Source organism: Pan paniscus, chromosome 11 (assembly GCF_029289425.2).
Source record: "Pan paniscus chromosome 11, NHGRI_mPanPan1-v2.0_pri, whole genome shotgun sequence".
NCBI lineage: Eukaryota > Metazoa > Chordata > Mammalia > Primates > Hominidae > Pan > Pan paniscus.
Genome location: NC_073260.2, coordinates 32,449,755 through 32,466,685, shown reverse-complemented (window position 1 = coordinate 32,466,685; position 16,931 = coordinate 32,449,755). Strand labels below are relative to the sequence as shown.

At 38.8% G+C, this 16,931-nt stretch overlaps 1 protein-coding gene across 8 annotated transcripts in view; it reads left to right on the top strand.

The window, feature by feature from the left end:
* Positions 1-16,931, top strand: part of ZNF462 (zinc finger protein 462) — a 153,603-nt gene that overhangs the window by 76,733 nt on the left and 59,939 nt on the right. For all 8 annotated transcript variants that reach the window (XM_008963287.5, XM_034967931.3, XM_034967930.3 and 5 more), the window contains one exon: positions 2,101-2,292. In XM_008963287.5, coding sequence (XP_008961535.1) covers positions 2,101-2,292 — 192 coding nt within the window. The remainder of the gene's footprint in view (positions 1-2,100; positions 2,293-16,931) is intronic.

The following is a 16,931-nucleotide window of genomic DNA, read 5'->3' as shown; positions in this document are numbered from 1 at the left end:
CATGACATTGCTTTGAGTGACTGAGTGGGGCTTGGCTTGGAAAAAGCCAGTACCTTTTCTGAAAGACTCTTGACTCATCTTGTCTTTTCTAGATAGATTATTTTATTTTATTTTAAAGAAGAAAAGGTAATGTGTGCTAACCCAAACATCTGGATTTGAATTCTCTCTCAGGTCGTGCAACTCACAGCCACCAGCAATATTCACACAACCAAGCTTGCATTAAAAAGAAAAAATGAAAAAATAGAATAAAGAGGGCAGTAGTATTCTATATATTGTTATATATATATTAGTAAACATCATACCCAGCATTGTCATCTAACTCCTAAAGAGATACAACTGGCTGGTGTTCCTGGTTGGGTCCTCTGACTTTTTTGAACTTCTGTCCTTCCTTGTGCTTTGTGATGCTGGGCAATTCAAGTTTTTCTATGGGTTTCTTCAAGACTTCTTTGGAAATGCAAGCTCTGAGGGTCATCAGTGGTGAGAGGAAGGCTTAATTACAGAACTTGGATGCTATACTCACTTCACATGTGAACCCATTTAGTAATTTTCATGGTGGCAGGAAAATAATAATCTCGGAAATGTAGGGACAAAGAATGATCTTCCAATACCTGTTTTTCTTACTTTTAATCCTTAGACCACACCTCTGTTCATTTTCACTGGTCCACAAAACTTTGTGATTCTGTTTTCTCTTTTTTCTTCTCTGAGTTTTAAATGTCACCTTAAAAATTAATTTTAAAAATACATGTTCATTAGAGAAAGTTTGGAAATGAAAGAAGAAATACAGTCATTCATAATCTTGTTATCTAAACGCCACTGTTGTTAACATTTCATATATTTCCTTTCAGTCATTTTCTCTGTAATTATTTTTAATAGTTGTAATTCTAATGCAATTGAATATATATATTTAGCCTTTGTATTTACTTTTATTTTTATGTTATTATAAACTCCAAGAATTTATTTTAATTGAATAAAATAAATCATCATTAGGATATGCCCAGAAATCTTTTCCTTATGGTTGTAAATTTAGGTTATTTCATACCTTTTTCAAGCATAAATGATGTATATTTCTAAGTAAAACTTTATATTTATTAAAGGATATCTTCTTATTACTCTTTGAAATGGAGTTACTGGGTTGGAAACATGAGCATTTCTAAGTCTATTGTTCTTAAAAGCAAAATGGCTTTCTGAATTGATCTTACCAGTGTATATAAGTCCAACAATTTAAGCCTGCCCACTTCACACTCTTAGTTCTTAAAATGTAATTAATTTAACAGGTAATATATGGCGAAGGTAAATCACACTTTAACTTAATTTGGTCATGGTGATCTGTGTTGTATTTCAGTGGCATAAAATTAATTTTAAAAGTAGTGCTTATTTTTACCGAGAGGCAGTCTTTATTGAAGAATATTGGAGATAAACACACACACTGTACCCCCTAAACCCCCATGTTTACATATACAGCTCTCTTCCTTAGAGAAATGACTTATTTTTACCCATTTCTGTGCTATTGACTAGATAAGGAAATGGAGTTCTATGCTGAGGTTTATGAACTGGTCCAAAAATATATATATGTGGGATGAGAATGTGTATAGTTAGCAAGGAAGTACAGAATAGAATAGCACAACAGAGCTTGCACTGAATGACTTTGTGATTAAAAAGCCACTAATAGATCTTTGGAATAATAATTAAGCATGTTATTTTCTGGGACTGACAAAAAGGCCACCTTGAATGAAACCTGACATGGTCATTTCTAGTGTAGAGAGGGAGGGAAAGGGATTGGAAATTTTTCTAAAGGAGGTATCATGGGCAGTTGGGTTTGACTTCCTATTGGGGAATTAATTCATAGCTTCACTCCTGTAAGCAGAGCCCAAAATGAAAAAGGACCAGTTCACTAGATTCTGGAGCTCATGGAAGAGTTTCAACTCCAAAGGAGTACTGTGGTTGTAGCAGGTTGTTGGTCTGTGAGGTTCGTTCATAGAACATGAAGCTTGAGATGCGCTTCTCTAGCATGAGTTAACTGAGTTATCTTGTTTCCACCCTGGCCTTATACCCTTCTCCCCTCTTTTTCCTGTTCTATTTCTTGTCACCATCCTCTTCCAGGTGAGCATGCCTACAAGTGTTCTTGGTGCTCATTCTCCACCATGACAATCAGCCAGCTGAAGGAACACTCCCTCAAGGTCCACGGAAAAGCCCTGACCCTCCCCAGGCCACGGATCGTCAGTCTCCTCTCCTCACACTCCCACCACTCCTCCCAAAAAGCTACCCCGGCTGAAGAAGTGGAAGACTCCAATGGTAAAAATGGGCTTCCAAGCTGGAATTAACCACTCAGGGTTGAGGTGGGCTGGGATTCATTGCCAATCATTTTTATTTAGAGGAAAATCTTATGTGAAAATATGATGGTTCAAGTGAAGGAAGAAATGTGAAAAAGTTGAAATGGTGTGGAAGTTGGAGTGGGAAGGGGAAATGAACTTGTTGAGCATCTGTGTGACGCCATGATGAAAATGGAATTCAGTGCTCATGGGAGTGTTGCTAGTGGAAAGAGCCTGTCAAGTGGGATGGATTAGTTTTGGATCGTTCCACTGTGGTTTCAAGCAAGAAAGCGAATACGGTACCAGGCCAATTTGTTTGTTTTTATTTATATCCTGTCTTGTTCTAAAAATATGTGCTGCGAAATGTTTGGGGAGACAGGTATGTACATTAATGACACAAAATTCAGAGTAGGAGTGCAAAGGGTGAATGAGTGGGGAAGTGTGTCTGACTGAGCCACGTGATACCTTAGGGGTGACATAGGGATTTCTTACAGCTAAAGGATGCTAAGGAGGCATGAGTTGGGAAGAGAGTTTTACTGTTTAGTTTTGGAGTTTCAGAAGAAATACAGGAAGCCAGGGAGAGGGTCTCCTCGCTAGCAATGTGACCAAAGCTGTAGGGGAGAGAAAGAGTCCAGACCTTAGGGCCTGCAGATATGGCATAGTAAGCAAAGGGATAGTTTATTGTTTTTATAAGACCAGGAAGCAGACCTGCTTGATTTCTCATTTCACCTCAAATGATTGCAGAATCAGCTGCTTAGAAGAGAAGGAGAGGAAGTCTGCAGATTCTTCGAGGTAGACCTGCTCTCTTCCAACCCCTTCTAATTCTTGAATCCCTTCTGCGGGAGCCAGTTAGCTACCATCAGCTTGAGTACTTCCCAGGTCAAGGAATGACTGTCTCCCAAGATCTACTGTTACATTCTTGGGAGGAGCTTAGTGGACTGGAAAGAAAGCAGAACAAAAGCTTGGGTTTGAATCTCACTTCTCTCGATGATGGTCACGTTTCCCTGGGCAATCTTAGCTTCTTGTAGCCGTACGTAAAATTGTATAGTGATATCTGCCTCAACTGATTATCTTCAGAGATTAATGAGAAAAGATACGCACCTGTAAAATACCTAATACAGCCTCTGACACATAGTAGGAATTTAATAAAAGGCCGTTTTATTTCTGTACTTTTCATCCTTTGGTTGCAATTCTGGCCTTTGGGACCATTTATAACAAGTATGAATTTTGGTTATTTTTAATATGTGTGTTTAAAACAAGAGACTCTTCAGATAACCTGATGATCTGACAGCCCAACTTGTCAACATGGTCTAATTCTCAGATTACCGAAAGAGTAAATGAGTAATCTTTATTCATGAGGTCTGTGAGCAGACACCTGTAGGAGGAAATGAAATGGTAAGTCCTAAGATGAAAAGCTGCTTTTTAAAAAGTTTTTGAAGCTTGGTGGTCTTTCCTTTGCAAGTTATTTATAGTGTTCAACACTATAGCTCCTTACTGGTGTCCCGGCCTTAAAGGACTTCTGTTTAACAAAGAAGGCTTGTTATGATGGCTACGACTTGTAATGAAGTGACCACACAATCTCCTTAGCTACTGTGTAGTAGTTTAAAATGGGGAAGGAAGCCTGTGGTGTTTTTTTTTTTTTCTTCTGGGAAAATTCAGAGTTACACATCTAGGGCTGGGTGAGAGTACCTGTGGAAGGGTAAAGAAAATGTCCCCTTTTCACCTGAAATCTTCTATTCACCGGGAAAGGTTGGTATATTGCAAGCAGAAGGGCAAAATCTAACTTGACTCAAATTGTAGGATCTGTATTAATGTGATTTTTAATTAATTGTTTTCATCTGACATGGAAGCTACATTTGTGGAGCTGTTTGGATGAAACAGATTCATCTCAGTGCCATTGCTAGCAAAGGCTTTTGCTGGGACATTTTTCTCAATGTCATACCTTCTTTTTCCTTTGTCTGTCTTCCTTGAAAGGTGGGTCTCAGTCAGAGGTCAAGGGAATCCTTTAAACCCACCCACTGCATGTATCATCATCCTCTGCATAGACGGAGAAGAGTTGAGTTCAGTTATATTCTTGAGCCTGTACTCTCTTCTGAGGGCTGTACTATGCACGGAAGAATCAGAAATGAGTATAGTATTTTTCTGGCCCTCCGACAACTTAAAATCAACTGTTTAGATGATACTATTAGCGCTTACATTTGAGCTAACCATAACCCTAAGCCTCAGGCCTAATCTATTTGTGGAGTGATTTCAGATTCTTGGAGGATGGACTGTGGGGAGGAGTGGGTGTCACAGAAATATGACAAAGTGATGTTGAGTAGCTCTCTCTATAACATAGATATTCTGTTTTTGTTTAGCCACAGGGAAATAATTTGCAATATATAAAAGGGATTCTTACTTTTCTCCTTATGAAAGAACACAGTAACTGAAAGCTCTGTGTGGTAACTATTTAGTGATCCGTACACAAAAGTCATTGGGCCTGTACTGTTTTTAATGTATATAAATGACCTATATCAATGGATCAGCAGTGATTAATTTGATGACGTAAAAGCTGATTAGATGAGGTAAACAAAAAGAAGGCTATTCACATGAATGAATAATTCTGTGGAAAGAGTAGTTAATAATTGTTCATTCAGTAAGTATTTTCTTGAATCCTTACTATAGATTTTGTATAGTTTTGCATGGCCAAGAGTGGCTGGGCAGGCCCAAAGTGGGAAGACTTTGCTAAGGAGCCGGATGGTGGATTCCTAGAAACAGCTAAGTCTACAGGATGGAAAAACAGCTGTGGGGCTAGATAGTAGCCTGTAAATTAGGCCTTGAATGGTGTTTGAAACACACATGTGAAATCCAGTTGCACATTTTAATAGAGAGAAGCTGTGGGGCTATTGGCTCACAGTTAAGGTTTCCCACACTGCAGATGCCAGGACAATGTGAACACACCAACCAAAAATGTGTTGCAGGCCTGGGGGGAGTCAAGATCCATAAAACCAGGGAAATCACCAGTGTGTCTTTGGCTTTCTGATTCCCTAGTGAGGGATGTGAATAAAACAAGTTGACATGCTCCTGTTATTTGCAGTGGTCAAATGCTTGCCGTCTTGAGAGTGAGCCAGTCTTCTCTGGCAGAGGGAAACAGCCTGAAAAGGGAGGTTCTTTCTAAGCTGCTCTCCCTCCTAACCCAGAGGAGGGAGGAAAGTGGAGAAAGCAAAAATGAGAAGGTAGAGGGGAGATTTCACTCCAGCTGCCTGGCCACACACCTGTTCTGTGCTTCAGCCCTGCTCTTGGGCTCTGAGCTGTCAGTGTTGACATGTTTCACCAGCACACGAATCCTCTATATATTCATGATGATCAGTTGTTGGAAAGAAAAGCAACGGCTCTATGGTATTGGTTTTGTGTATAAGATAATGGGCAATGACATGTAATTGCTATTCTAAACAATGCATTAAGAGGAAACAATAAGGTTGTCAACAAAGGGAAATGCTCTGCTGTGTTTGTGTTTACTGTGTTCCTTCTCCTGCCATATACAACACAGGACTAGCTTTTATCCGGCTATTTCCAAGTCTCTGCTTTCAGTACAGAAAAATACACATATAGGCACAGCTGTAAAATAACAAAGAAACTAGGACAGCGTAGTTTAGCTATGAGATTTGTTTTAGGTCTGAGAAGCTACACAGGACATGGGCAATGGATACGTAACTTAAAATTCAACTATGTGTTTTATAAGAAGTCAAGCCAGTGGTGACATTCCATCTTTTTCCTCCCTCTAGTTTCTCCCGGGGACTAATAAGTTATTTTGTTTCATCTATCTATGCAGTTATGCTATGGAATTGCCTGCTTTAGAAAATAGTACTATGATGCATTTAGGACGAAAACAAAAATCAGACCAGGTGCAAAATTAATAAGGTGAATGATGGTAACATAGTTTTGTTTTGCATGTGTGTGTGTGTGTGTGTGTGTGTGTGTGTGTGTGTGTTTGCTGGTGCCTTAGTTAGCAACCCAGAGAAAACAGAAAGAACACTTGGTTGTGATACCCCTCCATTTATAATATAGAACTTGATATAGTCCTCCCAAAAGAGAAGTCTGTGATATTGTGAATTAGTAGAAAAATGTTGCAAGGAGCTTGGCAATTTCCTTTTGTACTGATTTTTTAATAAATTTCAATTGGTTTTTCTGCTCTGAACTCTAGAATAATATTTGACAAACACTATTTTTATCAAGACATTTCTCATCAAGGAACCACATGTACTTATTGTCTGTCATATCAAAGTCTTCAGTGTTGCATCCAAAGTTCACCATTTAGTCATGCTTTCTCCATTGCACAGTGGCTTCACTAGCAAATACTGACATTCCTACCATCTCTCTACTTACTACCCTAAGCATTTAATGTCTTCCTTTGTACTTCTACTCACTTTCAGTAAGCTCTGCTGGGAGGTTAGGTGGATTTCTTTCCTGTCTGCTTCTCTCTACTAGTCCATGACTTTCACTTCCTTTAAGGATTGATTTTCATTGGCCCCAAACTACTCTTATTACTCTTCCTGGTGCTGTATTAGTACTTGCAGATATGCTATTTTTTTCTGTCCCCTAATTTTCCAATATGGACAGTTAGGTAAGTACTTATTAAATACTTATTCTTTTCATGGACCAGTGGTATCTTGGAGGCATCACAGTTTTCAGTTCTGTTAATTGTACTGGGTCCTCAAATACATTTTAACTCCACTAACCAAATTACACAGGCTGAGTTTATTTCATTTCCATTTAAGAGGCAGATCAAAAGACAATCTGAAGATGAAACCTTAGGGAATGCTCTAACATTAATTCTCTGACACAATTACTCTGCCAAGATAAAAAGATCTTCCTTGACAAAGAGCGTTTTAAATATTGTCATTGTTCCCTGCATGATGAGACCTCCTGTATAGGTGGGAAGCTGAATGTTGAGACAGGGTATAAACCCTTCTGTCCCTCAGAATGATATAGAAAGTATGATGGAGCTGGAGAAATGAACATTTCTAGTATGGTCAGCTGTTAGCAGAGTTGCTTCTTGGAGCAAGTGCGCACAATTATTGATCTTAGAGTGGGCTAATTTGTTCTCTGTGTCTCTGTCAATATACAGTGTTTGGTTGCAGTTAAATTCAGATTCAAAGATGATATAGCGATAAACTGACCAACAAAACTTGTCAATGAGTAGAGCTTTCTATTCTACCTGAAAACTTTTCCCATCAGACTTTTAAAACAATATATTGGTTAGAAGAAGAGACTCATTTGGTGAGACTCAGTTTTTCTAAACATTAGAGATTGGCAAACTTTTTCCTTTAAAAAAATTTAAATTGACACATAATAATTACACATATTTATAGCATACAGTGTGATAATTTGACACATGCATATGATGTGTAATGATTAAATTAGGGTCATTAGCATTTCCATCACCTCAAACATTTATCATTTCTTTGTGTTGGAAACATTCAAAGTCTGCTCTTTAAACTGTTAGAAAATATACAATCAGTTGTTGTTTATTCTAGTTATCTTAAGATGCTGTAAAATTCTAGAACTTGTTTCTCCTATCCGGCTATAATTGTGTATCTATTTACCACCCTAATGCCCTTCCCAGTCTCTAGTAATCACTATTCTACTTGCTACTTCTATGAGATCAACTTTTCTAGCTTCTACATAGGACATAAGAATGTGCAGTATTTGTCTTTCTGTGCCGGCTTATTGGCAATTTTTTTCTATAAAAAGGGCCAGACAGAAAATATTTTCAGCACTGTAGGTTATGCAGTCTCTGTCACAACTACTTAATTCTGCCATTGTAACGTGAAAGTAGCCATAGACAATATGTAAACAAACGACATGGCTGTGTTCCAATGAAACTTTATGTACAAAAACAGAGGAAAGGCCCATGAATGATACTTCACTAACCCATGCCATAGATGAGATGATTGGGGGGAATAATTACAGCAATACCCATGAGATTAATCCAGTCTTTAATAAATGTCATTCTGAGCCTTTATATTTAACATATGGAATACTCCTAGATGTCACTTAAAAATGTAACTTGACCTAAATATATTATTAGAATCATATATGAAATGTAAGGTATTAGATGAAGTTTTAAAAATATTTGTGCATGAATTACATTTAAGCTTAAAAGGAAAACCTTCTCTAAGAATTATGTTGAGTCTATCAACTCATTTAACCTTGGCTGCAGCAATGCTTGACAACTAAAAAATTAAGATCTGGGATGCTTTATTTTTGAAGAGAAGCTTTTCAGATATCTAAATAGGTCAGACATAAAATTCAACCTTTAAGAGGATCCAGTTAGTTGCTAGGGCATCAGCCCTTCCACACAGGTTCCAATTGCAATCAGATTAAAAGAAAAAATGAGGTGGTTTCTTTAAAAACGACAATCATGAAATGGAGACTCCGAAGTGAATAATTAATTGTAAAGTACAAAAATTTACATCGTTTATAGCACATGCGATGTAAGACATAATTTTAATGGCTTGACTATAATTTTTAATAGGTTCTGCTGGTCTCAAAATTATCTGACCAGATACTAACTAACCTTCTCTTTTTGACATCAGAATTTCTCCATCAAAATGTGGCCTAAAGTTCATTTTAACACTTACTATGTTTCTATATTTCTACTGTAAAGACTTAAGAGGTCTGCAACTTCAGTGGAGCAAAGTGGCATTGAAGACCCCGAATCTTCTGTTATTACCTGGAAATCTACAGAGATTAAATGTTAAGACTCTGCCTCAGTGGCAAAGAGCAACCCTCCAATATTATCACCACTCTGAACTCAAAGGTCATGTGATACACGCTTCCCAAGATACCAACCTGCCTGGGATTTCTGTGACTTTGAATTAGCCATAGTTTTGTGGCTGCTATCATCCTTTGTGCCGGAGATGAAAACATTTCAAGTATAGGCTTTCCATGTCCTGGGAACTTAGTCAACTAATTCATCTCCCTGTTCCCATGCCAACAAAAACATTGTTCATCAGAAATATAACCATATACTACTAAACTTATTCAGAACTAGTTCCCAGCAACACTGGAGTTTGCTTCATAATTCCACATCTGACTTTCAAATCTCTGGGTGAACTGCTTGGAGATTACTTCAAGTCTTCCAGACCTCATTTGTGGAAAGTATCTAAAAGAGAAGAAATCTACTTTATTCTTTAGCAGAAAAATATGTCAGTCATTAGCTGAATCATCTAAAGCAACTAATCTCTGTTATTTTTTAAAAGAAAGAATTTTTCCTTGTCTTCTCATTGCCCACTTCGAATTTTCTGTCCCTGGAGCTGAAGCTAGTATTTTAGCCCAATTTTACTTGAGATAAAAATCCCTCAAACTGTCTTGAGACTTCTTATGACTCATAGGTCTCTCCAGTCTTTCTGTTCTGTGTGAGAGGATTTTACATAGGCAGAAGGAAGGGTATTTGAGTTGGGAGAAGTCACAAGAGTGAGCCATGATTTAGAGGTAGAAATCCTGCAACAGCCTTGCTAGAGTCGAGGGTATGTCCTCGGAAAGATGGGTATGTAAAAAAATAATTTTTTTAAAAGTGTGAAGAGCCCCGGTGTTGTGGCTCGTGCCTGTAATCCCAACACTTTGGGAGGCTGAGGCAAGAGGATCTCTTGAGGCCAGGAGTTCAAGACCAGCGTGGGCAACATAGCAAGATCCCATCTCTACAAAAATATAAAAATAAAATAAAATAAAAGTAAATTAGTATGGAGGTGAGAATAAGATGCCAGAAATAACTTTTTAGCTACAATTATTCTTTTGAAAAAATAAATTACATACATTTTGATTGTATGTCCCAGGAAAGCATGTCCAAATGTTGCACACATATTTTTGTTAACATGTTTTGTTAACTGTAAATAACAACCAACAGAAAAATCCCAGTGGTGGTGATTAAACAAAAATGGTGAAATAGCAAATGGCCAAAAGTGACATGAGGGGCAAGTATACAGCTGGGAGAATCTGCTTGCTCTCTGCTGGATTCAGTCCGTTTCTGTTTAGGCTCAGGAAATGATATGTTCCTGCCATTGGGGCTCTTCCACTTTGCAAACAGTTTCCGAGTCGTCAAGTTCAACCCAAAGGAAGTGTTTGGCTGAGAATGTAGGGCCCAGCTAAAGTTTCATTTCCCAGCACACTGCTTGTGGAGAAGTCATTCCAAGGCTAGGTTCTTCAGCTTCCATGGGGACACAAAACATTCTTAGATGACTCGCACAGGTCACTCACTCTCTTATGTCATCTTTTATTTTGATGCACTGTGAGTCCTCCACCAGAGCTGCTATGATAGCCACATCGAAGAGATGCAGGACCTTCTAAACTCTTAACCTATGTGTTGATTTTTAGCACTGCTAGTTTTTTTTTTCCCCTTTGGCCAGTTTGAAAGTCATCCATTCTGGTTTACATAAGGGTTCTGCATGTCTCTTTGTTCAATTCCCAAGCGATGAAAAATAATTCTTATTTTTTAAAATTCTACCAATTGCCTTAAATATGTCATCTGCTTTAATATGTCTAATGCATTGGAGGTATAAATGATTAATCTCATTTGAAAGAGAAGGGCACGAGGAGTGAAATGGTGAGTCAGACATCACAAAGCATGTACGTGGTAGAGCTGTTTCATTCACAGGTTTGTCCAATTCCAGAGCCTGTGCCCTTGAACTTTGTGCCTCAGTGGGGTCTAGTAGCAAAAACACATACCCAAGAAATGATCCAGAGTGGTGAAGCCTTGGCTGCTTATATGTCTGTGGGCTCTGGAATCTTCTACAGGAAATGAAAGACAAGTGTTTATTACTTACTGATATTTGGAGCTTAAGTTAACAGATGTACAGATAATATTAAGTTAAAAGACCAGAATAGAATAAAGTGAGAAATTGTATATCTGCATTTGAATGGCTATAACTTTGGATAGGAGAAGGAATTGAGTCATGTAGGGCTTCATGGAAGAGGCAGTACTCAAGCTGGACTTGAAGGGTGAGTGGATGTATACAGGTGGATGGAAGGAGTATCAGACATGAGCAGAGATACAGGAGAAAGGATCCTGGGACTGCAAAAATCCAGTGTGGCTGGAGCAAAGGATGTGTGGTGAGGTTAGTGGAAGGGTAATTAGTGAACGAAGGAGAGGTAGAGCCAGATGACAGGAGTACTTAACACTGGGAAGAGGACTTTTGGATTTATTAAGAAACAGACTCAATGGGGAAGACTAGCAGCAAGATTCCTTCCTCTCTGGAAGTGCCAGGGTACATTTGAGCTATAAGTGCATTCAGCTAGCATCAATAGGTCTTCAACAAGGAATGTGCAATGAAATCAGTCATGGGTAGTAGTCACCCTCTTTTAAGATGGCTGCATAGAATTTTTACCTTCTGATGACAAAAGTAATACCAACTTGTGACTAACGAACAGCTTTATGGCAATACATAATAAAATGTAAGGGTCACCCATCATGCCAGCCTCTCCCTACCCAGAATGATCTCTACTCACAGTTTGTTGAAGTCATCTAGATATTTGTTCTATGAGTATACAAACATAGGTTGTCATTTAGTTTAGTTTTTTTTTTCTTCAAAACTGAACCGTACTACACAAACTATTTTTCTTTCATGTGTTTTTGCTCTCACTATATAGGTTCCATCACCACATGACTTACTATAGTTTTGAAATATAAGGATTCATATCTCAAAAATAATTCCTTTTCAAATAATAAATATTGAGTACTTAAAGGTTTCAAATATATTTTTAAGTATAATAAATTATATGTATATTATATTTAAGGTGGGATTCTCAGAGTTATAGAAGGCCTTTGAGATTTTGCCAATCAAAAATTCATTAATTTTATCTTAAGGCTCACTCACCTCCTCAAAAATTACTCAAGTAGAGTCTGTTTCCCCACTACTTACTTAAAACTTAATACATTTACAGTATTGGTGAACAGTTCTTAAAAGACAAAAATCAAGATTACAGACTGCCTAGACTGTTCAGAGTAATGGGCTAGAAATAAGACTTTGTGAAAGGATAAATACAAAGTAAGTTGGGTAGCTGATGACCCTTGGCATTTGTTTCCATTCCTGGACTTGCCAAATATTCTTATAATTATTAGCTACCTTACCTGTGTCTCCAGCTAAACTGTGTGCTCTCCGAGGTCAGGGACCATTTCCTATTCATTTCTAGAGCCCTAGCACTGGGTAGGCCATTCAATAGATATTTCTTAAATTGTTTTGAATTAGGACAGCAAAAGCAACCGCACACAAGGAAAGCCAAGAGAACAATTTATGTGTGAACAAGCCTGGGAATCTGGAAAAAGCCAATGGAATCTGGCTGTGTGTATAGCAAGATGTGCCATGCCATGTTACTGCACTTTTCATGCATCATTCCCTTGTCCTTGAGTTAACTAACTTCTCCCTTCCTCCCACCCCAGTGGCAACACCATAGCCCTTTCAACTTTCTGCAGATGAAGCAACCAATTCCTTTTTTTCCAAGCAGCCAAGGAGACAAGTGGGTACCTTCCTTACTTTCTGCCACCTCTTCAGAGTACTTCTACTTCCTTTGTTTAATGATCCTTTTTCAAATGCCTGCTTCCTGCTTATTTTCTTCCTCTCTTTTGGAGTATTCTTTTGTCTTCCTCTATGAACTCAGTGACTGGCTCACAGCCTTGCTTTCCAATCCAAATGTAATCTTCATGCTCTGGAATTACAATAGACTAGACTCAATGGTAATAACTCAACAGACACTTCAGTCGCCTAAGCTAGGGAAATTTGTCTCCTTCCTGACTGTCCTCCAGCTGCCCACCTGTGGCCAAATTCACCATAACAGCTCCGTCTCCAGCACCTTAAATTTGCCTTTACTCTGACCACTGTGGGTGGATCTCCTTCCCCATCCAACCTAGACCTGACCAGAGGGTTAGCCATTTCAAAGGGGCTTTCTCCAGCATCCTGGTTTCTCTCGTCCCCTCGTCCTCTGGTTTCCAACTTACCAGACTCCAACCCTGAATAACCTTCACTCCTGCCCTTCCTCTGATGTTAGCCAGTCTTTCTGATTCTAACCTCCATCTTTTCCAATCTGTTTTCCAGGATATCTTTGTTAATCACAAATCAAATTTACTTTTCAAAATAAATTTGAGCTGAGTCAGACTTATCCCTATGTAATGTCAGTTTACACCTAAGTATTTCAAGGTATTTTCTTAAGTGAAAGAGACAGGAATAGAGCCACAACCAATGTGCTAGAAGTTGCAAATAGCTGCAGTCTATCTTACTTGTCCCAAACTAAATGGAGTGAGCAGCTGTGTGGTTAGTAGCTGTGGCAATCACAAATTATTGTCCTTGTGAGTTGTGATTTTATTGTTACTCTGATTTTATAGTATTTTAAAATTTTGCCCATGGGTAAGTTTTTAATTAGGGATACAGAGAAGGAAAGATGAGGAAATTCACATCTACCTTGCATGTAAGCAAGAGTAATGCCATCAATATGTCTATTAGAAGAAACATAATAATTGTCATAACTAAACCACAGGCAGACAGTGAAGTGTAAGTGCAGTTCCCTATTAGCACATTAAAATTGATCAGTTCTGTGTGTTGTTCTGTGGACAATAAAATAAGATCATTTTTGCTAATATGGTTACAGTATACTGTTGAATCTTAGCTATGTTATCTCCATAACAGAAGTCTGGAAAACAATAACTCTTTAAAAAATTAAGTTCAGGCCAGGCGTGGTGGCTCGCACCTGTAATCTCAGCACTTTGGGAGGCCAAGGCAGGCGGATTGCCTGAAGTCAGGAGTTCAAGACCAGCCTGGCCAACATAGTGAAACCCCATCTCGACTAAAAATACAAAAATTAGCCAGGCTTGGTGGCGAGCGCCTGTAACTCCAGCTACTCCGGAGGCTGAGGTGGGAGAATTGCTTGAACCCAGGAGACAGAGGTTGCAGTGAGCCGAGATCACACCACTGCACTCCAGCCTGGGCAACAGAGTGAAACTCCATCTCAAAAAAAAAAAAAAAAAAAAAAAAATTTAAGTTCAAGGTTTAAGTAAAATATTGATAAGATTTGCTTTTTCTGTTTTAAAATGAAAGCTTTTTAGTTACTTTTTGAATAGCTTCATTATTATGTGCCTCTACCCCTATAACTTAACAAAAAGGTACATAGTACTTTTCACTGTACTTCTTTCTCTTCTGATTTTTTGGGGTATTTTCTAAATCACGGCATGCCTAGGAGAGAACGTTGAGTAAATAGATATCACCCACTATGTGTTGCCAAGAGCAGCATAAGAGTTAGAGAACTTGAGGTCGGAGAAGTAATTCTGTGCAAGTGTAGGTTTAAGATTTATTGATTTATTTATTATCTTTTTCCAAATTGAGAGAAAGCAAAAAACAAGGGTAAGAAGGAAGCTTTCAAAACTATACTGTGCTGCACACGTTGGTGGTTGTTTTTATGTTAATTATCATAATCCCAATGAACAGAGGTGACTCTACTGGGACTGGCCATATAAAGCCACTATTAATAAAGTACTGAGAGCAGCCCAGCCGCACAGCACTAGCCCAGGCGGAGCAGCTTTCACTGTGCTCCTGGGCTTCCTGTATCCAAAAGGGGAAGGAGGGTTGTTGACAGCAACGGATCTGCAACATTTGAGGGTACCATAAGCCTGTCCAAGTTCCACCCCAGGCCTTCTTGCTTGCCTCAGCCCCAATCCGGCACTCTCACCCTGGGGAAGCATCCAAATGTTCCATGGAACCTCTTCTCCAAGTCATAACAGTGGTTTTTTTTTTTTTTTTTTTTTTTCCAGTGGAATTTTGGAGTTGCGGTGCTGTACCGGCATCAAGTGTGACTCTTTCGGTGTATTGCTGGGCTCATTTTGATTGAGCACATACCAGGAGGGATCGTTTTCACCCAACTGGAGCTAGTGAACATTAGGGGCAAATGATCTTTTTGAACCCACTTCTCCGTATAGATCATCTTTACTTAGTGGTGTACAGATCACACTGGAGATGCTGGAACCATGAGTTTGAGATTTGGCTTGAAAGCTGCTGCAGGCTCAAGTCCAGGAAGTACCATACACATTGTTGTTAATGAAATGTGCAGCCTTAGGTAGAGGTCCTGTCTAGCTCCCTATCACACATGCATGTCCTTAGTTAAAGCATTTACCCTCTCTGAGCCTTGGAGTTTCTAATATGCAAAATAATGATGCCGACTTTATGGGGTTATTTCAAGGATCAAATGAGATAACACAATGGAAGTACTTTCATATTCTAAATTACTGTAGAAATAGCTATTATTAAAATACTATAGTAGAAGCAAATTTGTTGTCAATTTATGATCCTTTTTAATCAACCATAGAATGGGTTTAAGTAAAAAAGGAAAAAATTACACATCTAGCCTCAAGCTGAATGAAGTTTCCTTACATCATGAGCTTTCTTGGAAGCCTAAGACAATTCAGTGTTTGGAAGGTGGTGCTTAATCTGGAGCCTTGTTGATATAAATTTATCTGAACTTCAGGGCTTAGTTGGAACCACCCAAATAAGAAACTCCTTAGCACTTGATACTCTAATGGGCTAGTGGAATGCATTGATGAGTCCCAGTGTTAGACATCATTACTATAATTATTACTGACATTAATCGATGATCATTTTTAATCAATGATAACTATCACTTATTGCATATCTACTGATTGAGTACTTTGTAAACATTGTTTCATTTTATTTAAGCCATACAACAATCCCATGAGACAGGAACTTCCATGACTAGCTCCTTGCTGTTTAGGAAGGAGGAAAATAGGCTTAAGCAAGTTAAGTGGTGTGCCCTGGGTCATAGTTAAATCCAGCAGAGTTGAGGTTAGGGGGCACATCAGCCTGACTCCAAACTCTGTTTACTGTGCCACTGCTTCCCTAAGCCTCAGTTCTTAGATGTACTGTTTTTCCCCAGGCAAATCTTAAAAAGGTTATACATGAGCCCCAGGAAAGTGCTCTGTGTTTGAAATATTAAAACCATTCTTGGATGTGACCTTCTGCAATCTTATCTTCCAAATCTCTTGGAAGGAAAAAACCAATAATCCCAACTTCTACTTTCTCACCACTCACTCTTTGCTTTTCGTAAACTGCTAGACTCAGTGTTCTGCCTTCAGCATTTTATTGAAACCACTTTCATGAAGTGATCTAATACGGGCTAACTGCAGTGGCATTTTCTGTGGGAAGGAGTCATTCCTTCTTGCTGTTTACACCTGCTGCCTCCTTGGCTCCCCCTCCCTCTCTCTGGAATTCCTTGCAGCATGACCTTGATCCCTATGACTATAATGAAATAGCTTTCACAAGGATCATCAGTGACTTCAGACAAACAAGGTCACAGCCTCTGCTCTTGCCTCATCCTTCTTTTTTTGTCTGTGGCATTTAAAACTGCTGACCTTCCTCCTGGGGAAATTCTCTTCCCTTGGTTTTGGTCTTGCTATGTGTTTCAGGCTCTCCTCCAGCCTCTCTGATCATGCCTTCCCTTTACCTTGTTTTTGCCATGTTTCTCCTGCTCCCCTTACATGTACTTGGTTCTCGTCCTCAGTTCTCTTTGCACTCTCTCTCTCTCTTTACAAATATATGAAGTCAACTTGCCCTCTTCTGATGCCACCATACTTCCAGTGCTAACCTC